The sequence below is a fragment of the Oryctolagus cuniculus genome, chromosome 1, assembly GCF_964237555.1.
Source record: "Oryctolagus cuniculus chromosome 1, mOryCun1.1, whole genome shotgun sequence".
NCBI lineage: Eukaryota > Metazoa > Chordata > Mammalia > Lagomorpha > Leporidae > Oryctolagus > Oryctolagus cuniculus.
Window position 1 is genome coordinate 231,290,882 of NC_091432.1, and position 24,244 is coordinate 231,315,125.

Below are 24,244 nucleotides of genomic sequence, written 5' to 3' on the forward strand. Positions count from 1 at the left end.
TACGACTACCCAGGGCTACAGCCCGCTCCAGGTGGCGGCGTCTCAGAGCAACCCAGCTCTGCCACCAGTGACGTCACACGGTCCCTACTGCTGGGGACCGGCTTCGGGAGGGCGGGGCGGTGAGTCTGAGGTTCTGCAGCGGAAGCTGTTGGAAAGGCCTCCCCTCCGCAAAGCCGCAGACGGGTGTGAGCAGGCAGCACATTTGGGCAAAGGAAATCGCTGATGTGAATCCAAATTTCAAATGTTCTCTTCCACTTTTTTTTTTTAAAGATTTACTTATTTATTTGAAAGGCAGAGTTACACAGAGAGGAGAGGGAGGGAGGGAGGGAGAGAGAGAGAGAGAGAGAGAGAGGTCTTCCATCCGATGGTTCACTCCCCAATTGGCCGCAATGGTCGGAGCTGCGCTGATCCGAAGCCAGGAGCCAGGAGCTTCTTCCGGGTCTCCTATGCAGGTGCAGGGGCCCAAGAAGTGGCTTAGGACGTGGGCCATCCTCTACTGCTTTCCCAGGCCATAGCAGAGAGCTGGATCAGAAGTAGAACAGCTGGGTTTCGAACCAGCGCCCATATGGGATGTCGGCGCTTCAGGCCAGGTAGCTAACCTGCTGCACCACAGCGCCGGCCCCTCTCTCCACTTTTAGAAGCACGTGTGGACACTGACTATCCGGGGGGCTGGTGTCCTGGTGCAGTGGGTTAAGCCATGGCTTGCGACACTGGCATCCCATATCCAAGTGCCAGTTCCAGTTCTGGTTACTCCACTTCCAATTCAGTTTCCAGCTAATGTGCCTGGGAAGGCAGTAGATAGTGGCCAAGCGGTCGGGTCCCTGCCACCCACAGGGGAGACCTGATGGAGCTCCTGGCTCCTGGTTTTGGGCTGGCCCAGCCTCGGCTGTTGCAGGCATTTTGGGTGTGAACCGGGGAATGGAAGACCTCTTTCTCTCTCTCCCTGTCATTCTGCCTTTCAAATCAATAAATATATTTTTAAAAAATACATAAGGGGGGGCTGGTACTGTGGTACAACAGATTAAGACCATGGCCTGCAGTGCCAGCATCCCATATGGACACAGGTTCGAGTCCCGGCTCCTCCACTTCTGATCCAGCCCACTGCTAATGTGCCTGGGAAAGCAGCAGAGGATGGCCCAAGTCCCAGCCTCCTGCACCTATCTGGGAGACCCGGATGAAGCTCCTGGCTTCGGTCTGGCCCAGCCCTGGCTGTTGTGGCCATTTGGGGAGTGAACCAGCAGATGAAAGACCTCTCTCTCCCTCTCTCTCTCTGTCTCTGCCTCTCCCTCTCTGTAACTCTTTCAAATAAATAAATCTTTAAAAACAAAAACAAAAGAGAAATGGCCTGCTAGTTTCAAAGAACTGTGTAAGTAAGGAACATTCTCTGGTGCAGGGGCTGATGGGACAGCGGTAAAGCCAGGGGGAGGGAGGGGGTGGTGACCCTACTCCAAGGTCCCTCTTGAGAAAAGAAGAGGGGTTCCCTGGAGCTGGGGAGGGCAAGAGGCCGCAGACAGACAGAGCTTTGGAGAAAACAGGCGCAGAGCCCCACCACACTGCTCCGATCCCACCTGCACAAAAATAACACGCACATGTGTGTGTGTGTGTGCACGTGTGTGGCTAAGTGTCTGAAGTCTAGTCCCATCTTTGATTTTATTTTTGCTGAACTCTGCAAAGTTAAAATGCTGCTGTCCTACAGTCAGAGCCCAGCGTCAGGGGCCTTAACAGCTTAAGCCACTGCTTGCAACACCAGCATCCTGGTGTTCGGGCCCCGGCTGCTCCACTTCCCATCCAGCTCCCTGTTAATGCACCCGCGGAAGCAGCAGAAGACGGCCCAAGGGCTTGGGCCCCTGCGTCCACAACGGAGACCTGGATAAAACTCCTGGCTCTGTTTCAGCCTAGCCTTCGCCATTATCACCATTGCTCTGTAACTCTGCCTTTCAAACAAACGAACAAACAAAAACTCTTTAAAAAAAAAAAAAACCACAGCCTCTTGTGGGGAACTGAGAGGCGGTTGTCACCCTGGGCCCCTGGTTTGGAGGCGAGCCTATCGCTTCTCACAAGCATTGATCACTTCATGAAGAAAACCATTGGAAGGGCCGGCACTTTGGCTAGCGGGTGAAGCCTCCGCCTGCAGTGCCGGCATCCCATATGGGCGCCGGTTCTAGACCCGGCTGCTCCACTTCCGATCCAGCTCTCTGCTGTGGCCTGGGAGAGCAGTGGAAGATGGCCCAAGTGCTTGGGTCCGTGTGCCCATGTGGGGGACCAGGAAGAGGCTCCTGGCTCCTGGCTTTGAATCGGCTCAGCTCTGGCCATTGTGGCCACTGGGGAGTGAACCAGTGGATGGAAGACCTCTCTCTCTCTCTCTCTCTCTCTCTCTCTCTCTCTGCTTCTGCCTCTCTGTAACTCTGCCTTTCAAATAAATCTTTAAAAAGAAAAAAGAACCATTGGAACATGCCATGGACCCTGCGGACATTACGCTAAGTGGAACAAGTTGGTCACAGGCAGACACCGTGGATTTCACTCCTCTGAGGGCTCTGAAGTCGCCAGACACAGACACAGGAGAAGCGCTTTGGGGGCGGGGCCAGTGGGGGAGGTGGAGCTGGGGCCAGTGATGGCCCGAGAGCTCCGCGGCTCCGAAGGCTCAGCTGGAACACTTTGCTGTGCTTCTCTTTTCTCACCAAATTAAACAACATAAACCTTGTCAATGAAAAAGACAAGTTTGGGGCTGGTGCAGTGACGCAGCAGGTACAGCCATCAGCTGCAGTGCAGGCATACCATATAGGCGCTGGTTCGAATCCTGGCTTCTGATCCAGCTCTCTGCTGCGGCCTGGGAAAGCAGAAGATGGCCCGAGTCCTTGGGCCCCTGCACCCACGTGGGAGACCTGGAGGAAGCTCCTGGCTCCTGGCTTCTGATCAGCAAAGCTCCAGCTGTTGCAACCATCTGGGGAGTGAACCAGTGGATAGAAGACCTCTCTCTCTCTCTCTCTCTCTCTCTCTCTCTCTCTCTCTGTCTCTTTCTCTCTCTTTCTCTGCCTCTGCCTTTCAAATAAATAAACCTTTAAGATCAAAAAGACAGTTTGAAGCACATGCTATAATTATTTCATTTGTGTATCTACCACTGTCAGGATATTAAAATTTGGGGATTTTATTTTTTTTTAACATTTATTTTGTTTATTTGAAAGACAGAGTTACAGAGAAAGGTAGAGACAGAGAGAAAGGTCTTCCATCTGCTGGTTCACTCCCCAGATGGCCACAATGGCCAGAGCTGCGCCAATCTGAAGCCAGGAGCCAGGAGCGTCCTCTGGGTCTCCCATGTGGGTGCAGGGGCCCAAGGACTTGTGCCATCTTCTACTGCTTTCCCAGGCCATAGCAGAGAGCTGGATCGGAAGTGGAGCAGCGGGGACTAGAACCGGCACCCATATGGGATGCCGGTGCTTCAGGCCAGGGCTTTAACCCACTGCACCACAGCACAGGCCCCAACATTTGGGGATTTTATTCTGACGTAGAACCTAAACAAAGGACAAAGGGGCGGAGGGGCAGGAATTGTATTTGTGTGGCAGGTGTGCAAAGTCTAGTCCCAGATGTTTTATTTTATTTACTTTGTTGCATTTCTGCTCTGCAGTGAAAATCTTGCGGACCTGCAATCCCAAATTGCCGGAGGCCGCGAGCCGGACGATGGGCCTGCTTCCTACCTTACGCCATTCCTAGAGCTCACGTCGCGCCTAAAACCAGACACATAGAAAAATAAAGCTAAGGGTTTATGTGTTGTTTTTTTTTTTTTAATTAAAAAATATTTTGGTCACAGAGAGAACTCCGAGACTTGAAAACAAGCCCGGGGCAGGGGCCGCTGGCTTTGAGGCTGGCAGGGGCTGCCCCGGGTGGCCTGGCTGGGGGCTCCGCTGACATCAGGACATCCGCAGGAAACAGCTGCAGCGGAAGTGCAGCAGGGAGGAGGGGCGCCCCCCCCCCCGTGGGTCTGCAGTGCCGGAGGTGGGGGTCTCGGCCTCCCGGGTTACAGGGGGCGGGGCACAGACACAGGTGCCCAAGGAGGAAGCGGGTTGGATGGTAGCCCAGGTCACTGCCCCAGGAGGCTGACCTTGGCCGTGAGGGATCAGCATCCACTGATCCACTAGCAGACGGGGTGAGGGGCTGGGGTCCAGGCCCCCCAGGCCTCCTGCCCTTAGTGTCCCCCACCAAAGCCCCACCTGCTGAGGCTCCCCAGGCCAACGAGCCTGCCCTGCAGTGCGTGACAGGTGTAACGGGGCGTGGGTGACTGCAGGTCCCCTGTGGTCCCCAGCTCCTACAGGTTTTAGACCTCAGTGGGGTGACCTCACCACGGACGGTGAGACACTGGGATCCCAAGCCCAGGCGGTACCGCATTAGCTGCCAGCTCACAGCAGTCCCCAGTGCACTGGGCTCTACCCACGAGGCCAGCAAGCCATCACCTGTCCCTCAGCAGAGTTCTCAACAAGTGGCTCTGACGTCCTGTTTTGGGTCCGCTGCCAGTTTTGGAGTTTGGCTGCTGACTCCCGAGCCCCTAATCCCTGGTGGGTCGGGGGTCCTGGGCCCCTAGGCGCCGCTTTCCCTTCTGAGCCCCTCACATACTCTGAACCGGCCACGGTGGCCGTCTGCGACCTCCTCATTCCGCGCCTGGAACACATCTTCGCTTCCCGCATTAGCTACTCCACAGCCCACGGGCTGGGGGCCACGGCCCTGTTTGGACACCTCTGCCTGGTCCCACGTCCCCAGCAGCCTTCGTGGGGCAGGACATGCACCCTGCCACCCACCCCTGCCCACGCAGGGCCCTGCAGCCCCCACGTCAGGCCTGGGGGAGAAATTCCCATCCTCCAGCACCCTCCACCCCCAGCTGCCCCCTGTGCCACGTCCGGCCGGCCCCTGCGCCCTGGGCCATCTCCCAGCCGGCTCCGCTGCCCTCCCCCTCCGCGGCTGATGCTCCTGGCCCCTTGCCACCATCTCGCTGCTCCCTGTCACCGCTGTGGCCTCGCGGCCTCCTGGGTCCCCCAGTGGAATTGCTGTTCCATTCATTCCTCCCGGCTAAGCCTCCCTCCCTCCCCGACTTCCCCGACTCCGGGAACTGAGCAGCAAACGCCAAGGGTGGTTCTTGCCCCCAGCCCCCGGCAGCCACCGCGGCTGGCCCTGTGCCAGCGGACAGCTCTCCTTCCCGGTCGCGGCAGCCCTGGGAGAGCCCAGCCGGCCGCCTGCCCTTGTCTGACACGGTCACCCTTTGTTAGGCCTTGTCCCCAAGGGCATCTTATCTGCCTCAACAGCTTGTAAACTCAGAGGCACAGCCCCTGCCTGGTGCCAGCCTGCAGGAAACAGGCCCTGTGCCCAGAGGCAGCGGCGGAGCCCACCCACTCACAGGCCCTGCCCGGCCCACAGCCTGCCACACGCCCTCCTGGGGGCCTGCCCGGACGTGTCCGCTGCCCACTCTTCAGGCCCCCAGGCCCTGGACCCCACTCCTCCTCCCCCTCCCCTCCCGAGAGCCTGCGATCCACCCGGGCAGCGCCCGGTCCTGCTTGGCCCTTGGCTGCAGACTCACGGGACCCAGTGCTGGAGCTCAGGCGTGTTTATTCCCGTACGAATCATTACAAAACCAAGATGGGGCAGTCGCCGCCCCCAGCACCCCTGTGCACCCGCTTCCAGCCCCGCCCTTTCAGGCTCTGGCAGAGCAGGGCGCACACCCGCCCGCCCACAGAGCCCCGACTTCAGTAAAGTGCCTGATTAGGGCCAGGAGCCAGGGACACAGCTCCTGGCTCCCTAGAGCCGTCCCAGGCCTGGCGCCAGGGAGATCCTCGGAAGCCCCTGTCAGCCTCACATGGAGACCCCGTGGAACCCCAGTTGGTCAGGGTCCCCCTGTCTCAACTCCAAAGGCTTCTCCGACAGGTGGAAAAGAGAGGCCTGGCCCTTTAAGAGCCAAGTTCTCCGCAGCTGGGCTGAGGGGCCCAGAAGACTGTTTCAAAGTTTGTCCCCTCCCTGTGGAGTCCCCCAAGCCTGGGAAGTTTACACAGAAATTCCTGAAAGTATTCCTCAAGGAGGCGGTGAGAGGCACCCCAGGTCCCCCCTGCCACCACTGGGGGCTCAGCAGTGGCTCGGGGGGCGGGGCTCCGGTCCCAGGGAAAATGGACCCGGCGGGACTCAGTGGGGGAGGAGGGTCTCCGGGCCCGCAGAAGCTGCCCGGGGAAGGGGCTTATCCAACACGGCCCAGGACACAGGAGCCAGGAGCTGGACGGCAGCCTCTGAGCTCTGGGGCCTCCCCACAGGCTCCTCCCTCCTCGGGAGCCCGGGGCTCTGACCCCTGCAACCCCTCCGGATGCTGGCACTTGAAGGGGCAACACAAAACTCCCTGCTCCCTGGGACAGGACCCCCAGTGTCCCAGCCACAAACCAAGAGACCTGGGGGCCATTCTTGGGGCTCTGAACCAAGGCCTCATGGGAAAGGCTGTGTCTGCCTCAGATCGACTCAGAAGCACCCCAAAACCCTGACTACGCTCAGACCCTGACACCTCTGATTAACCCAAACATCCCACATCCCTGATTGGCCAAGAGATACCCCCGGGGCCCGACTGGCTGGAGGCCACACCCCCACAGCCTCATCGAGGCCCCGATTGGCTGGGAGACGCTGCAGCGAGCCTGGATTGGCCAGCAGCGGGCCGGGGGCGTGGCCCCGGCAGGCGTGGCCTAGGCCCAGGCCGGGTGGGAGAAGGTGATGCCGTAGAGCTGCGCCCAGGACGAGAAGACCCGTTTCTCGGTGATGAAGCGGTGGTGGTTGCCCTTGCGGCTGTGTTCGTTCTGGATGTAGGTGACGCACTCGTCCGGGCCCTTGGGCTCGTAGTAGTGGTAGGGCATGCGCTGCAGGCGGGGCCGCTGGCTGGGGCGGAGAGACGGGTCGGCAGGGCAGGCGGGCGCCGCGGGGACCCGCCCCGCCCCGCCTCGCGGTCCACATCTGTAAAGGGGTGCGCGTGGGACTAGCGCCTTGTTTATTATCTAATGTAGGGAAATCTCCGTTCTCCAAGGTCTAGGAGCCTGGCCCACCCCTTCCTGTTGGCGGACCTTGGGTACTCACGAAACACCCCCAGTCTTCCTCATCTAGGGAGTGGGGAGAACGGCAGGACCTACGCTGACGGCCGACTTAAGGAGGAAGAAAGACAGTAATGCAAGCGTGCTGGGCACTCGCTCAGAGTCGGGACAGCACCGCTGTCAGTTTCTCAAGCAGTCACAATCCCCATCGCTCATGAACAAGCTCTGGGGGTAAAGCCGCATCCCATATAGGCAGTGCCCGCATCCCATACGGGCGCCGGTTTGAGTCCCGGCTTCTGATCCAGCTCTCTGCTGTGGCCTGGGAAAGCAGTGGAGGATGGCCCAAGTGCTTGGATCCTGCACCCGCATGGGAGACCCAGAAGAAGCTCCTGGCTCCAGCTCTGGCTGTTGCGGCCATTTGGGGAGTGAACCCTTGGATGAAAAACCTCGCTTTCTCTCTCTGCCTCTGCCTCTCTGTAACTCTGCCTTTCAAAAAAAGTAAATAAATCTTAAAAAAAAAAAAAAGGAAAAAAAAAAAACACACAAGCCTTGGCGGAGCTGGGGGTGGCGCCCCACAGAGCAGTCTGAAATCCATACAGAGGCCTCCAAGGCCACAACCCCCTGCCCAGCCAAGGTTCCAGGCCCATCCTGGAGGGGCACCAGCCCGGGGCTCACCTGCAGTAGTCGGGGGGCACCATGCCGTAAACGTGCACGTGGTCACACAGTTCCACCGCTATCACCATGGTAAACCAGCCGGTGCTCAGCCACGAATGGGACTTCTCCCTGGGGGCAGAGAGGGGGCAGGATGGGGGGCGCAGGCAGGGAGGAGCGCCCAGGGCGCCGCCCGGAACCCTTCCCACCCACCCTGGGGGCCCCGCCCAGCCCCGCTCTGGGGCTCTGTGCACCAGCACAGGGCTTGTCCAGGCAGAGAGCGGGGAATCCTCTCTGGGGAGAGAGAGGCCGGGCCATGCTGCGCCCTGGTTGGATCGGGCAGGCAGGGAGGGACAGCGGAGCAGGCTGCAGAGTGGACTCCTACGGAGCCGGCCGTATGGCTGTGACCGCACCATGGGCGAGGCTGGCACCTGCCTCCCAGCCCACGGCTGCGTGTGGCCGCTGAGCACTCGCCACTGTGTGCGGAAGACACTCAGCGGTGTCTCAGATCCCACGTCTGACTGTGCCACGGAGGACAGTTCACAGTGAGCAGACGCTGAACTGAGTCTGCGACACACACTTGGTGGGAGGTGGCTATTTTGACTTTTTTAAAAAAATAAAATAAACATTTTGGCTGGGGCTGTAGCGGGTTAAGTCGCCACCTGCCACACTGGCATTGCACATGGGCGTGGATTTGAGTCCCAGCTGCTCCACTTCTGATCCAGCTCCCTGCTGATGCCCTGGGAAAGCAGGAGAGAATGGCCCAAGTGCTGGGCCCCTGCACCCATGTGGGAGACCGGGATGAAGCCCCTGGCTTTGGCCTGGACATTAAATGCACAACTCCACACATAAACTTCACAACTCAGACGAAACGCTCTAACCCCAAAACCCACAGACACTGAAGCTCGGCCCAGGAGAAACAGAGCCCGCAGAGCCCGACACTACTCAGAGTTTAAACCTTCTGAAAAGAACTCTGGAGGCCCAGAGAGCTTCACTGGCAAATCCTGCCGAACAGCTGCCCAGTCTCTTTAGAGAATGTAAGAAGTAGGGGCCAGCGCCGTGGCGTAGCGGGTGAGGCCACCGCCTGCAGCACCTGCATCCCATATGGGCCCCGGTTTGAGTCCCGGCTGCTCCACTTCTGATCCAGCTCTCTGCTATTGCGCCTGGGAAAGCAGCAGAAGATGGCCCAAGTGCTGGGGCCCTGCACCCACGGCGGAAACCCAGAAGGAGTTCCTGGCTCCTGGCTTCAGCCTGGCCCAGCCCCAGCCGCTGCTGCCATTTGGGGAGAGTGAACCAGTGGATGGATGATCTCTCTCTGTTCTCTCTCTCTGTGACACTGCCTGTCAGGTAAATAAATAAACCTGGGAAGAAAGAAGGGAGGGAGGAAGGAGGAAAGAAAGAAAATATACAGGGGGGACCTTCCCGGTTCATTTTCAGAGGCCGGCGCGACCCCGTTACCAAGACCAGCACCGGCACAAAGGCTCAGCCAAATACTGGCAGGGCCCTGCCAGCAAGACAGGAGGAACCACACCCACAACCAGGGGGTACTCCAGAGGCACAAATACTTTTGATTCAATATTCAGTCAATACAACCCATCATATTCTTAAGAAATAGAACCCATTAATACTCTTTTTTTTTTTTTTTTTTTTTTTGACAGGCGGAGTTAGACAGTGAGAGAGACAGAGAGACAGAGAGAAAGGTCTTCCCTTTGCCATTGGTTCACCCTCCAATGGCTGCTGCGGCTGGTGCACCGCGCTGACCCGAAGCCAGGAGCCAGGTACTTCTCCTGGTCTCCCATGGGGTGCAGGGCCCAAGTACTTGGGCCATCCTCCACTGCACTCCCTGGCCACAGCAGAGAGCTGGCCTGGAAGAGGAGCAACCGAGACAGAACCGGTGCCCCAACCAGGATTAGAACCCGGGGCGCTGGCGCCGCAGGCGGAGGATTAGCCTAGTGAGCTGTGAAAAACCACATGATCCTGTTCACTGCTACAGAAAAACGTCTGATAAAGAGCAATATCTGGGCAGCGCTGTGGCACAGCAGGTTAAGCAGCCTCCTGCGAGGCCAGCACTCCATTTCAGGGCGCCGGTTCGAGTCCCGGATGCTCCTCTTCCAACCCAGCTCCCTGGGAATGCACCTGGGAAAACAGTGGAGGATGCCCCAAGTGCTTCGCCCCCTCCCCCCCCCCCCCATCCACCTGGGAGACCCAGATGGAGCTCCTTGCAGCCATTTGGGGAGTGAACCGGCAGATAGAAGATCTTTCTCTCTCTGTTTCTGCCTTTCAAATAAACAAAATCTTTTTTTTTTTTTTTTTTTTTTTTAAGGAAGACTATTTAACGCATGACTATCTGCACAGAAAGCCTCAGAGGCTCTACCGAAATCCAGACACGGGGGCTGAGCCAGCGCCAAGGCGCACACGGGAGCTGCGCGCTAGCGATGACCAGGGGCACAGGTGCGTTACCGCCTTTTAGAGCAGCGCCAAAGAATGTTAGGTGTTTAGGGACAAAGCGACCAAAACCCAGCGGCAATATGCTGGACACACGGAGTCAAAGAAAAGACATTAAGTTGGCAGCGCCGGCCTCTCTCTGTTCACTTTGTACCCGTGGCTGCCACAGAACTCGACCTACAGATGTGGCTTGTTCACAGTGCACAGCGCCGGCCAAGCTGCTTCGGGGACATTAGTTGGCGCAGCGCATGCTGGGAGCAACTACGCTTAGAGCAAGGCATGCTGGGAAGAGTCCTGCCCTCTCGCGAGGCCTGACGCTAGGGGCAGCTGCACGAGACAGAGGCTGGGGGGTGAGCAGAGCATGCCGGGAGCCCCCTTCGCTGGGCGCAGAGCATGCTGGGAGGAGAGGCCCGCAGAGCTGGAGAGGCCCACGTTCACAGCCGGAAGCGGCGAGGACGCCCCCAGGAGGTCCGACCGAGGGCGGCAGGGAGTGGGCGCGCGCGGCCGGTACCTGTCCTTGCCCGTCTCACCCCGGAAGAGCTCGTCGAACTGCTGCATGCGGCCGGGAGAGACGGCGTAGGCCTCCATGCCGGGGAAGGCCAGGCCCGCCCGCTGGATCACGCGCACCAGGCTGCCCTGCGGCTTCTGCATCTTGCTCGGGGGGCCCCAGAAGATGAACACGGTCTCCGGGGTCCGGTTCACGAACTCCTGGGGCCTGCGCAGCACGCGGAACACGCTGGAGTGCGCCACCACGCGGAAGGTGGTCTTGTTGCCCACGTCGGCCGCGTAGCCCGTGGTGGGCGCGTCGTTCATGCGGATGGTGCACTCGGCCCGCTCGATCTCCGGCCCCAGCTTGGTGCCCAGCAGGTGGCTGGAGCTGGTGACGATCACGCACTGGTGGCACCGGGAGGGCAGCGTCTGGGGGGGGGGGGGGCGAGAGGCGAGGGGGTCACGGCCGCTGCAGGCTGGGTCCTGTGCTCTGCGAATCCAGGCCTCGGGGAGCCAAGAATGACTGCGCCCATTTTAAGGAGGGGTAAAGTGAAGCCCAGTCATTCAACACTCAGCAGCTATTTCCAGCCAGCTGGCGAACGGCCGGCTACCGGGGACCGAAAGCGAGCGGAGACCCTGCTCCTGGCCTGGGGAAGCGCCCGGCTGCGGGTCAGACAGCGCCCCTGAGCGGCTGGTGCTGGCAAGGCTACCGCGAGCCGGGGCTTCGCTGGGGGGGGGGGGTCTCTGAGCCCAGACCTGCAGGGAGGGGGTGCGGGGGAGGAGCAGAGGGAGCTGCTTGGGAGAATTCGAGGCGGGAGGAGCAGCAGCACAGGGCAGGGTGCTGAGAACCTGCTGGAGAACAGGTCGCGCGGCGGAAGGGCGGAGGGCCCAGATCTGAACCCCAGTCCAGGTGACCACAGAGCCCCACTCCCCAAAGAGGTCACTGTGACGTTTCCTCGTCACCCACACACAAGACTCCACCTCGTTATGAAGGAACCGGGAGAGGGGCTGGCGCTGTGGCGTAGTAGGTGAAGCCTCCACCTGCGGTACCGGCATCCCATGTGGGCGCCGGTTCGAGTCCCGGCTGCTCCACTTCTGATCTAGCCCCCTGCTAATGGCCTGGGAAAGCAGTGGAGGACGGCCCAAGTGCTTCGGCCCCTGCATCCACGTGGGAGACCTGGAAGAAGCTCCTGGCTTCGGATCAGCCCAACTCCAGCTGTTGTGGCCATTTAGGGAATGAACCAGTGGATGGAAGACCTCTCTCTCTCTCTCTCTCACTCTCTCAAATAAATTTAAAAAATCTTTAAAAAAATAAAAAAAAGGAGGGAGGCGGCTGGTGCTGCGGTGTAGTGGGTGAGGCTGCCACCTGCAGTGCTGGTATCCCAGATGGTTACCGATTCAAGTCCCAGCTGCTCCACTTCTGATCCAGCTCTCTGCTGGGGCCTGGGAAAGCAGTAGAAGATGGCCCAAGTGCTTGAGTCCCTGCACCTGCGTGGGAGACCCAGAAGCAGCTCCTGGCTTCGGGTCAGCCCAGCTCCGGCCACTGCAGCCATCTGGGGTGTGAACCATCGGATGGAAGACCTCTCTCACTCTGCCTCTCCCTCTCTCTAACTCTGCCTTTCAAATAAATAAATAAATCTTAAAAAAAAAAAAAAAAAAAAAAAAAAAAAAAAACGGGGAGAAAGCCCATCTCCCAGAGGGAAATGAACCACAAGCTCTCTGGGGTCTATGGTTGCCCATGGCATTTCCCTTTACCCTTCGAGGTTAAGACCAATGGCACCTCCTCCAGGCAGCCTTCCGTGAGCCCTTCATCAAAGATGCAGCAGCAGGGCTCGTGTGTCTCAACTGACAACTTTGCCCACTTTCCCGAGCTCCTGGGTCCCAGGTGCCCCGTCCACCAGGCTCGGCCGCCTCCCTTCCCCGTCCCCACACTCGAGCTGTCCCACTTTCTCCCGGGGTCGGTCGGTCTGATTCCTCCTTCAAGGAAACACTTCTAAGGGGCTCCTTCCCAATGCGGCAGTGCCCAGAGCCTCGGGTGGGGACACACAGATACACAGAACGGCCCCCAGGACTACAGCCAGCGCACCCACAGGGCCCAGGGATGACTTCTGAGCTGCCAGTCAGCAGGGGCTGGGTCCCTTGGACAAGCGACTCCCCTCTCTGGAGCTGGGGCCGCGGTTCCGCTCTCCCCCAGGGAGATGACGGAGCTGCCCTCACGGGATGCGTCCGAGGAGCACAGGCCTGGCCAGCGGGCCCTGGCAAAGCACAGCCACCGTTCTTCCTGCTGCGGGGTTGCTAAGCACCCAGCGCCCTGCTCCCAAGCCCGCCTGGTCTCCCCAGCAGAGACGGACACCAGTGGAAACATGCATCCGGTTTCCAATTTGAACACGGAGGGTGGGACCTGGGAGAGACCTGAGGCCCAGAGCGGGCAGGGCACTTGGGCAAGGTCACACAGCAAGCAAGGGGCCAGGGCTCTGCCTCCTGGGGTCAGCGGGAGCAGGAAGGTGCAGTGAAGCTGGACAGAGAGATCGACTGTCCCCAGGGAGCACCAGCCCCAGGCAGCTCCCGGGGCTCCCCAGGGGCCGCTCTACCTTGTTGCCAAGGAGAGGGATGTAGGCATTGGCGATGTCCCACTTTTTGAAGTTGACAGGCCGGTGGCTGCGACCCCGCAGGGAGCCGTAATGGAAGACCTCATTGGCACTGCTGGAGCTGTAGAGGATGAGGATGGTGACGAGGGCAAAGAGGACCACGAACACTGCTGACCGCTGCTCCTGCGGACGGGAGAGGCTGCTGAGCGCCCAGCTGCCGACCACACCCGGCTAACTCTTCCTTCCACACCAGTGCAGGCGCTTCCTCCCCCAGGAAGGCCTCCTCCGGCCCCCTGAGCCCCCTTTCTCACAGCACTGGTCACCTTGCATTCAAACTGCCAACCCCCAAATAGACCACCGGCTCTGAGGACTGGTACTGGGCTAGCCTCGCACCCCACTGTGCCCCGAATCCCAGGACAGGGAGCTGGGCAGGATCTCAGTGAGGGTTTGCTGGGCTGGGCTGGAGGCGGGTACAAGGTGCCTGGAGACGGGCGGGCAGGTCTTTCCCAGCAGTAACGCTCCTGGTCTCCTCAATGCAGAGGCAGCCCTCCGTCTGTGGGGATGCACCCAGCCGCAGATCAAAAACACAGCCAAGCCCACGACGGCTGTGTCTGTGCTGAGCACGGACGGGCTTGCCTTGTCACTGTCCCCTAAGCGACACAGCGTAACAAGCGGCCCATGCATCTCCACTGCCTCAGGTGTTCTAAGTAATCCCGAGACGATTTCAAGTACAGGCGAGCAGAGGAGCAGGCGCCATGCAAACGCTAAGCCGTTTCTTTTTTTTTTTTTTTTTTTTTTTTGACAGGCAGAGTGGACAGTGAGAGAGAGAGAGACAGAGAGAAAGGTCTTCCTTTACCGTTGGTTCACCCTCCAATGGCCGCTGCAGCCGGCGCACCGCGCTGATCCGATGGCAGGAGCCAGGAGCCAGGTGCTTTTCCTGGTCTCCCATGGGGTGCAGGGCCCAAGCACTTGGGCCATCCTCCACTGCACTCCCTGGCCACAGCAGAGGGCTGGCCTGGAAGAGGGGCAACCGGGACAGAATCCGGCGCCCCGACCGGGACTAGAACCCGGGGTGCCGGCGCCGCTAGGCGGAGGATTAGCCTAGTGAGCCGCGGCGCCGGCCTTAAGCCGTTTCTAATAAGACACTTGAGCATCCGAAGACTCTGGGGTCTCCGGGTGGGGAGGGGTCCTGAATCCAATGGCCCACAAATGCCAGCAGACGCCCGTGTTCCCTCTAAGCTCCAAGTTCACCCCGTCTGCTCTGTGCAAACAGAGCCAACCCTTTAAATCTTTTCCCTTGCCAGCCAGTTGCATATTAAGCTTAGTCAGTAGAGGGCGCCAGAGAGACACCGCAGGGGCAAAGGCTTCAGTCTGGGTTCTGGTAGGCTGGCCAGGGGGAGCCCCTTTCAAAGCCATGGCTTCCCCAGCCCAGGCATCTGCTACAGTGTCCTGGGGCTGAGGGTCACAGGCCCCTGCAGGATCACAGCTCCCCCAGACCACTCAGCTACCTGCAGCACCAAGGCCTGGATGTCAGGCCTGTAGGGGGTGTGGGGGGGGGGGGTGAGGGGTATTCCTTATACCTGTGATTCCCGTGCGGAAGCCCTGGACTGATGGTGCAGCCTTGTGTCAGTCCCTCTACGGATTTGAAGGTTTGGGGTCCAAGATCGGGAGGCCCCAGTGGGTTGGAAGGAGAGACACACAGGGCACACCCTGTCCACTACCTTCCACACAGCCTCTCTTTAGGAAGCCACCAGGATTCTATCCTGGGGCTCCACCCAACACCCTCACCCAATCCCGTCCCTTCCTGCAGGCCCCACTCAGACACTGCCACAGGAGACAGCCTCTACCCCAAGCCACCAGCCATTAACCCATTAACGTGAACGCACGACTCAGGGGCTAAACGTTCGTTCGAGTCTGGGGAGCCAAGTCCCGCTCACACCGTGACACCGTCGGAAGGCGAACATGTCACAAGTGGGAAAGGCACTGAAGACCCAGAGCTGACCAAGCAGCCCAGTCTAGGCACGCGGCACCCTGCAGGCGAGGGCGCGGTCACACCTACTGTTAGACAGACTTGCACAACTTGAAGAACCATTCCTACTGCACGCCTGTGGCTTCCACACGTTACAAAGGCGGAACCTTGCAAGTGAAGCCTCCAAGGGCAGGGCGTAACTCAGTCTCAACCCCGTGCCTGCAGCCCATCACGCTTGCCACTGCACGTCCCTGTTTACATTGCCATGGGCTCTCTCCCAGGGTTAGAGCCCAACAAATACAACCAGCCTACTCCCCTCCCCGAAATGTCCCGCTCAGCCCAGGCCGCAGCGGCTCCGGGGCAGGGGTGTGCGGGGTCAGCTTGAATGAATGAATGGACGAATGCATGGATGAGGGGGTGCTCCCCTGGTCAGCTTTGACTCTGACCTCCAGCCCCGCCCCCACCTCCCCAGCCGGTCCTGCACCACAGACGCCCCTGTCAGATGGACCCTGAGCTTGCCCAGAGCCACTCAGCAGATCAGAGGCCAAAGCAGGGCTCACACGCAGGCCTCCCAGACATCAGCTGCTCCTCGTCAGAGGAAAACGAGACTAAGAAGCGGGGCTGGGGCCAGCACTGAGCACGGCGGGGAAGCCACCGTGACACTAGCGTCCCATATGGGTGCCGATTCAGAGTCCCGGCTGCTCCACTCCGATCCAGCTCTCTGCTGGGGCCTGGGAAAGCAGTAGAAGATGGCCCAAGTGCTTGGGCCCCTGCACCCACGTGGGAGACCCAGAAGAAGCTCCTGGCTCCTGGCTTCAGCCTGGCCCAGCCCCGGCCGTTGCAGCCATCTGGGGAGTGAACCAGCGGATGGAAGATCTCTCTCTCTCTCTCTCTCTCTCTTTCTCTCTCTGTAACTCTGCCTTTCAAATCAATCAATCAATCTTTAAAAAGGAGGGGAGGGTTGAGAAATCCAGGGGACTTACTTTGTTGCTACTCATCTCTCGCCGGCGTCTGCTGAGGGGTAGGGGCCAGCGTCCCACAGGCGGCCCGGGGGGCAGGGAAGTGGGGTCACACCTGCAAGCCACCAGAAAGGGTTACGGCCCGGCCACCTTCCCCTGGGTCTGGCTGGTCAAAGGCTTCAGCCCCCCTCCCCACCTGCTCTCTGCACCCAGAACTTGAAGGCTCAGGGCCAGAAGCACTTTGCAGACAGACAGACACAGAAAGGGCGAGAACTCCCTAAAGTCACAAAGCCCGGTGGTGGCATCGGCCTGCCCTCACCAGCTGCTCGCCAGCACCCAGGCAGGCCTAGAGCTGGCCCCACTGGGCAGGAGCCCCACACACGCCCTGATCGGAAGCCCTGCTCCCAGGAGGGCCCTGACCTCCTCTGCTCCCCTTCCCTCCCAGGTCCTGGGTGTGCCTGGGACACCCTCATTCCTGCACCCTGGCCTACCCTCCGGCAGGCTCAGAGCTCCCGGATGCCACAGTCCACATGCCCCGTCACGGAGGCAGCGGGAGCCGGCGCGGCACGGAATTACTCACTCCATTAGCAAGGAAGGTCTTGGGGGCTAACGGCACAGGGCCAGGTCTGGTCCCAGCCTGGAAATCTCAGCCAGCGCTCGGGCTCGCCACGGGCCAAGTGGCCGTCAGCAAAACCCTAGGCAGCCTTCCTTCCGGCTCCGCCTGCCCGGCACCACCCCAGCCCTGAGCCCCGCTGTCCAAGCGCTCCCACCGCCGCAGGACCCAGACCTCAACCTGTCCACCTGTGAAAAGGGCGTAAGCACCGTCCCCAGACTACTTCCGGCCAGGAGTCGGCGAGGGAGCTTGTACGGGGGCTTCCCGGCCGGGCCCGCTCCGGGGTCCCCGCCCCCTGCTCTAGCTGCTGTTTACTCCCACGCAGCCACCGGGAATAGCCCCAACCTCGGCCAAAGGCGGTGCCCCCACCCCCGCTCCTGATTGGCTGTCAGGGCCCCGCCCACCGCTAACTCCGCCCCCGCCCCTCGGCCGGCTTCGGGTTTCTCCCCCGCCCTTCCCAGGGAGGCTCCGATGCCCACGGTCCAGCCCCGCCAACAGATGGGGAAACTGAGGCTCATCAGAAGGGAGGGGCCGCTCCTTCGTGGACTCGTGGGCCAGAGTCCGGGGGCTGCCCATCAGCCTCGCCGCCTCCGGCCTCCGGGGACACTGCCGGGGGCAGCCGCCTCTCTGGCCTCCTGCAGCTACTGCCCTTCCCTGCCGACGCCCCCGGGGCCCGCTTTCCCACCTTGGCCCAAGCAGAGCCCTCAGCCAGGACCACCGTCCCCCTGGTCAGCCCATCACAATCCTGCCCTCCGAAGGCCACGGTGGTCAGGACAGCGTGTCAGGCGCCAGTGTGAATCCGGTTCCACCACTTACTGGCTGGGGGGCCTCGAGCAAGCCATGTGACCTCTCTGAGCCTCAGTATCCTCATCTGCGAAGTGGGAATAATAAGAGAAAGTGACTCTCGGGGTTGTTGGAAGGATGCAGGCGGACGTGGCAAGGAGGCGCTAGGCTGGAAGGGCTTCGTGGAGATCAGCGGCCATCAGTCCGGCGGCTGCTCACTGGCCGTTCAAGGCCTGGCCTCCACCAGCTTCCTCCCCGGACCCAACCCGGCCACTTCCCCCAACATCGGGGAACGCGTGTCCAACTCCTCCTGCACGGGCGCAGCTCCTAGGCCCATTTCACAGATGAGGAGACCGCGTCGCAGGCGCAGCGCCGTGCAGGAGGTCCAGAGAGCTCTAGGGAGCGTGTTTACAGGGAGCTGCGCGGCGCTGCGCCTCACGGGCTCGTCTTCCGCCGGCGCGGGCCCGAGGCCGCCGTGTGCGTGTCCAGCAGCCGGCCCGGCGCGCCGCGCAAGCCCGTGGAGAAGCCGCTCGCTCCGGCTGGGAGGCGGCAGTCAGGGGCGCTGGCCCCGGGGCGCGCAAACAGTCCCTGGCTGGACGTGCGCGGGGGCTGCGCCCTGAGCCCCTGGGGTCCGCGCCCCGCCTCTGTCTGCCCCTGGGGCCCCGGCGCCCCCAGCAGCCGCGTGGGAGAGGGGGCTTCGGGGAGGGGGGAGGGGCTCCTCCTTGCGAGAGGATGGCAGCACCGAGTCGGGGATCCAGCCGGGACGGGCTCGCCCCTGTGCCCGCTCGCGGCGACCCCTTCCCAACTCGAGCACTCCGGGGGGCCCGAAGTGAGCAGCGCCCGGGCAGGGGCCAGGAGCGAGGTCCCGCGAAGCCGCGACAGCCCTGGGCGCGAGGACCGGGGTCTCTGGGCGTAGTTACCCAGGGTGGGGAGTGCGTCCCGGGGTCCCGGGGCCCCGCATCCATGCCCATGCCTAGCGGCCTGCGATGCCCCCTCCCCGGCACCCGCAGCCGCCTCCCTGCCAGCCGCCCCCGCGCCCGCGCGGCCCCCGCTCACCTCCGCCGGGGAGCGCCGGGCCCCCGCGGCCCCCGAGCCCCCTCACATGGCGCCGGGAGCCGAGAGCCGGGGTCCGCGCTCCTCCGGCCGCCCAGGCCCCGCCGCAGCCCCGGGCCGCCGGGTCCTAGAGCCGCCGTTCGCAGCCCGGGCGCGGGCCTGTGAAGCGGGCGGAGCCTGGAGGCCGCAGGTGGCTCCGCCTCCGGGCGGCGCCGCGGGGGTGGGCGAGGGGCGAGGGGCGAGGGACCCGGGTCCTGAGGCCGTGAGAGCTCATCGGTGGCGCCCGGGGGCCGCCGTGGGGACCACGAAAACAGCAGAAGCCGTTGGGAGCCTGGGAGTGCGGGCCAGGCCCACCGTGTCGCCCGGCTGTCACCGCGACCCCAGGTGGGAAAGTCCCGAAGCACACGCGCGCTGTGCTCCCTGCGCCGGGGAGCCAACTCGGGTGCACCCGCGGGGGCGCGGCCCTGGCGCTGTACTGCCCCTCCCCTGCCTCGGGAGAACGGGGAAGGAAACTCCCAGGGCGCCCCAGGACTAGAAATGTCACCTCCTGGGGTCGGCCTTGTGCCCGCCGCCTGGGACACCGGCCTCCCCTAGGGGCGCCGGTGGAGTCCCGGCTGCTCCACTTCCTATCCAGCTCTCTGCTAATGGCCTGGGAAGGCGCAGCGATGGTCCAGTGCCTGGACCCCTGTACCCACGCGGGAGACTACCGCTTGGCCCAGCCTCTGCTGTTGGGGCCATTTGGGGAATGAACCAATGAACCGACAATATCTCCCCTCTCTGTAACTCTGCCTTTTAAATAAATAAAATTAATCTTTAAAAAGAGTAAAGTGCTCGGGACGCCCACATCGCGTATCAGAGTGCCTGGTTTCACACCCGGCTCCTCTTCCAACCCTGCTCCCAGTAACGCACACCTGGGAGGCAGCAGGTGCCGTAAAGGTATTTCTGGTCCCTGTCACTCACCTGGGAGACCTGGCTTTGGCCCGGCCCAGCCCTGGCTGTTGTGGGCTCTGTCTGCCTCTGTCTGTCTGCCTTTCAAATAAAAAGAAAGTAATACGTATTTTGAAAAGTCACTTCTTATGATTACCTGGGTATCCATAACATCATTTGACGCGACGGGGAAAAACAACTGAGTATACATTGCGAGGACACAACGGGTTAAAGGAACAAAGGCACAACTCATCATCGTGAGTGCTGAAATGAGGGACACGGTCATCCGCAGGCCCTGGCAGCAACAGGTACACAGGATATTAAGGACACGCAGGGAGGAGGAGGTTACACACCTACATCTTGTACAGTCGCTTTGGAAACCAACGTGGTAAACATTTGCCTTCTAAGTGCAGACGAACCCTGGAAAAATTCTCACTGAGGTACACAGCAGAGTGGCATTGCAAGAAAGAATACAAAGCCGGAAACAACGCGCAGAGCCATCATGTTGACAGTAGGGGACATTTGCACAACGGAATACTATGTAACAGGGAAAAAGGAATGAGCTACAAGTACCAGGTGACTCTTAGCACCGCCAGGAATGAAGACAGTGTGGGGAGACTGATAAAACTACGTAATGCCATCGTCCCTCAGCGCCCACAGGGGATTGGTGCCAGGATCCCCTGCAGATTCCCCAATCCAGGGACGCTCAAGCCCTCCTATAAAATGGCTCAGCGTAGGGGCCAGCGCTGTGGCGTAGCAGGTAAAGCTACTGCCTGCACTGCCGGCATTTCGTATGGGTGCTGGTTCGGGTCCCGGCTGCTCTTCTTCCGATGCAGCTCCCTATTAATGCACCTGGGAAAGCAGTGGAGGATAGCCCAAGTCTCTGGGCCCCTACACCTACATGAGAGACCCGAAAGAAGCTCCTAGCTCCTTTCAGATCGGCCCAGGTGTGGCCGTTGCTGTCATCTGGGGAGTGAGCCAGCGGATGGAAGATTCTGTCTCTCCCTCGCTCTCTGTAACTCTGCCTTTCAAATAAATAAGTCAATCTTTTTTTAAAATGTCAGCATTTGCACATAATTTATGCACACCTTTCTATAAAGTTTAAGGCAGCTCTAGGTTACTTGTAATAGCTGATACAATATAAATGCTACATAAATAGTTGTACTATATTAGGAAATAATGACAAGAAGAGTCTGTCCATGTGTAGTTTCGACCCCCGGGTGTTTGAATCCCTGGATGTAGGTCCCTTGGGTGCTGAGGGCACGACTGGATACTGTTTACACACGGCAGCCAGGAGAGAGCCCTGCCCTAGCAGGGTGATTAAAGTTTTAAAAGCAAATGTCAGAAACAGAGTTCCTGGGGGAGGAGCAGCACGGTGCACGCTACAGTAACTGTCTGGCCGCAGGTCCTGGCCATAGATAGCACTGCGCTCTAAAACTAACAAGCGTGGCACAGGCCGTCTGGGGTGCATCTCAGTGTTTACAGAGAAACGAGCAGAGGCAGCCATTGGATCCAGGCACCTAAGACTCTGGCTAAGACACCTGTGCTGGGGCCAGCGCTTGGCGCAGTAAGCTAAGGCTCTGCCTGCAGCGCCCGCATCCCCTCCGGGCGCTGGTACCTCTCCAATAAAGTAGGTAAATATTTAAGGAGAGAAAGGTGCACACGAGTAGCTCGATGAGACAAATGAATCTCGAGAGCTTTTGCCTACAGAGTGTTGAAGGTGGAAGGATGAAATTTGGGGCTGCTCTTCGGCTTTTGATTTGTATTTCCCCCAAATGTTAAGATAATGGCCATGCAACGTCATTACATTTTAAAGTGTTTCTAGTTTCTAAGAACAAAGGGGGTTTAGACTCTGATATTTTTTTTTTTGCCTTTTTTTTTTTTTTTCCAGTACAAGGGCACACAGCTTAAGAAGGGGGACCGACTGGGACGTGCGTCACTAAGCCATTTCGTTGCTGTGCGAACATCAGAGGGTGCACTTCCACAAGGCATGCCGGCTGCAGTGGCACCGGGCAGAAGGTGCGGTGCGTTCCTGGCTGATGTCGTTAAGGGCACACGACCCCCCTGCAAGCACCAAGGCACATTTGGAAGTGTCCAGGGAAGGTTCTGGCGAGACAGGGTGGAGAGGGGGTGGGGAGGAGCCAATGTGACTCTCACTTCTTGCTTCATAAACGCCAGGTTGTTTATGTTGTACTAATTTGGTAAGTAGATAACACTTTGTCTTTAATTAAAACAAAAAGTAACCAGGGGGCCGGAGTTCTGGCACAGTGAGCTAAGCTGTGCCTCCCACATGGACACAGATTGAAGTCCCGGCTGCTCCGCTTCCGATCCAGCTCCCTGCTGATGGCCTGGGAAAGCAGAGGAAGATGGCCCAAGTCCTTGGGCCCCTGCACCCGTGTGGGAGACCCGGAAGAAGCTCCTGGCTCCTGCCTGGCCCAGCTCCAGGCCACTGCAGCCATTTGGGGAGTGAACCAGCAGGTAGGAGCGGTCTCGCTCGCTCTCTCTCTCTCCCACCTTCCCTCCTCCTCTCTCTGTTAACTCTGCCTCTCAAATAAATCTTTCAAAAAAAAAAAAAAAAAGGATAAAATAATCAGCGCACACACACACACCACCCCCTGCCCCCCCCCCAGCCTCCTGCCGGGAAGCACAGCCTATCAGGCGCGGAAGGAGGCGGTGCAAACGACAGACTCCAGGCTTCCGGTCTCTGCTGGCGGCCTCCTCTCCACCTCCATTCCCTTCCTCAGCCCCAGCCCCAACCCCAGCGGGCCCACCCCAGAACAGACAACCAGAGGGTGGGGAAGCCTGAGGAACTTGACTTCAGAGAAGGGGGGACCCTGGCCCCCCAGCCCTCCGGGAACCGGCGGCTGCACCAGGGTAGGAACATCCGGGGCCCAGCCCTTCTCACTAACCCAGGCCAGTGACCCAGACCCTGGAAGTGCGAGGGGCCACGCGGGCCCGCCATGCCCGGGGCTGGGCTCACTGCTACCCGCTGTGTTTCCAGGCCCCGGGAGCAGTAAGGAGCCCAGCAGTGCTGACCACAAGGAGGAGAGAAAAGCGAACGTTGCACATTGATCGTGGCTCCCGCACGGAGCACCTCAGGAATCCTTGCGAGACGCCACCCGGAACAGGTGCTCGGGGGCGATTCCACGAGACCCGTCCGCTCCACCTCCTTGCCCCTTTGCAAACGTCCCCAACCTGCTGCCCCAGCCTCGGTTTACAGGAAGCACACCCAAGCACTCAAGCCCAGGGCAGGGCCAGGCCGGGCACCCCGCCTCCCTCTCCCCTTCTCGGGAGGTGTAGTTGGCAATGTGGCGTCCACCAGGAGCTACCCCACAACACCCGTCCCTAAGGCCTGGTGCATGAGGCTGCAGTGCCAGGCCCCTTCTGAGGAAGGGGTTCCTGGGGACCCCTCCGGCTGAAGCTACCTGGTGTCCCCCCTGGGCTCCGGAGTTGGGGGGCCCCCAGCCAGAGAGGCCAGGGAAGCAGAGCCCTCAGAGCGCCCTGCACCTGCGCGCAGGGTCCCAGCCCCCACTTACCTTCTGGCAGCCGCAGGGCCCGCATTGGCAAAGGAGCAGGGTCCTCAGTTTCATGGCCATGGTCATGGTCACCAGAGCTTTCAGCAGACCCTGAAGTAGCCACCAGACCCACCAGGGGTCATCTTCTCCCGTCTGGAGGAAGTGGCTGCTGGCTCACTCCTGGGAGGTCACCACCCCACAAAGACACGGGATCTGTGTGGGCCAATTCAACAGTGAACGCCCCACACAGGGGCAGGGCCAGCAAACAGGAGCCTCTGTGTCCTGGGCCCCAGGGCTGGGCCAGCCTTTGGAGGAAGAAGCCACTTCCCAGGTGGAGGCCGAGCCCAAATCCCATGAAGGCCAGCAGAGCCTGGGCCTTGGAACTTCCCAGCATGAGGCTGTGAGCCGGGAGCCAGCTGGAGGGGCCCAGGGCCGGGCAGGGCCGCCTGAATGAGGCCCCCCCACTAGGTGCCAAGTGCGTCAGAAGCCCCAAGGCCGGGCCACCATCTCTGAGTTCGTATAATTCGCAGAGGCAGGGATATTTCAGTACCATTTACAGAAGGGGAAACTGAGGCCCAGAGAACATTAATGTGCAGGGCCCCCACCCGCAGCAGGAAGTGGAGCCAGGAGGAAGCCAGCTCTGACTCCAGCCCGGACCCCAACCCTGACCAGGTTCTGTCCCACCCTTATCTCTGCCCAGCCCCTGTGGAGACCCCTGCCACCGTCCAGGTCAGCAGCGGTGGCCTGGCTGCCAGCTGGCTCCCAGCTTCCCCTCCCCCCACACTTGCAAGGCCTGGGGAGGGGAGGTGGGGCTGTTGGCCAGGCGCTCGGTTCTCCAGCCTATCCTGGGGGGGGGGGGGTGGCAGGAGGGAGTATGCACCTGGTCACCCAGAGCACCAGACACGACAAACAGGAGGCCCCTTGGTAGATGTCAGTAGAACATTAAGCTAGACACAGGGTCTGGGCTGACGCACAGGGACACACCCATGAAGCAGGCCTGACTGCCCGAGCTAGAACTTCAGGGCCCCTCCCCAGCTGAGAGCCCGAAGCCCTGGGCCCTGGGGCCTCTGCATCCCGGCCCTGCCGCTGGCCTCACCTCTCTGCAGGTGGGTTAACACTCGCCCTCTCACAAGGGGTCCCTGTCTCGCAGGTGCAGAAAGTGCAGCTGAGAGAAGGAAAGCCCCTCCCCCTGCCACCCCGCCTGAGACCCCTGCC

General features: G+C 60.5%; 1 protein-coding gene across 24 annotated transcripts; it reads right to left on the reverse strand.

Moving 5' to 3' along the window:
* Positions 1-5,572: 5,572 nt before the first annotated feature.
* On the reverse strand, positions 5,573-24,224 carry ST6GALNAC6 (ST6 N-acetylgalactosaminide alpha-2,6-sialyltransferase 6). Of its 24 annotated transcripts, none has more exons than XM_051838467.2 (7): positions 18,591-18,749; positions 17,568-17,622; positions 16,163-16,253; positions 13,214-13,393; positions 10,645-11,051; positions 7,713-7,820; positions 5,573-6,884 (listed from the first exon to the last, which is right to left on the reverse strand). In XM_051838467.2, the coding sequence occupies exons 2-7, from the start codon at positions 17,591-17,593 to the stop codon at positions 6,611-6,613; spliced, it is 1,086 nt and encodes a 361-aa protein (XP_051694427.1). In that variant the 5' UTR covers positions 17,594-17,622; positions 18,591-18,749; the 3' UTR covers positions 5,573-6,610. The 24 variants fall into 24 exon arrangements, with proteins under 24 accessions (XP_051694427.1, XP_051694429.1, XP_069913332.1 ...); XM_051838469.2 differs by having other exon boundaries at positions 5,573-6,888; positions 18,591-18,748; XM_070057231.1 differs by lacking the exons at positions 17,568-17,622; positions 18,591-18,749 and adding an exon at positions 23,051-23,711.
* Positions 24,225-24,244: the final 20 nt, after the last annotated feature.

What these genes read in the sequence shown, in the direction of transcription:
- ST6GALNAC6 (XM_051838467.2), bottom strand. Translation starts at nt 17,593, where the DNA reads ATGGCTTGCTCGAGGCCCCCCAGCCA. An exon ending in TGCTCGAGGCCCCCCAGCCA is followed by an intron (nt 16,254 to 17,567) that starts GTAAGTGGTGGA and finishes GGTGGCTTGCAG; the next exon opens with GTGTGACCCCACTTCCCTGC. An exon ending in GAGAGATGAGTAGCAACAAA is followed by an intron (nt 13,394 to 16,162) that starts GTAAGTCCCCTG and finishes TCCCGTCCGCAG; the next exon opens with GAGCAGCGGTCAGCAGTGTT.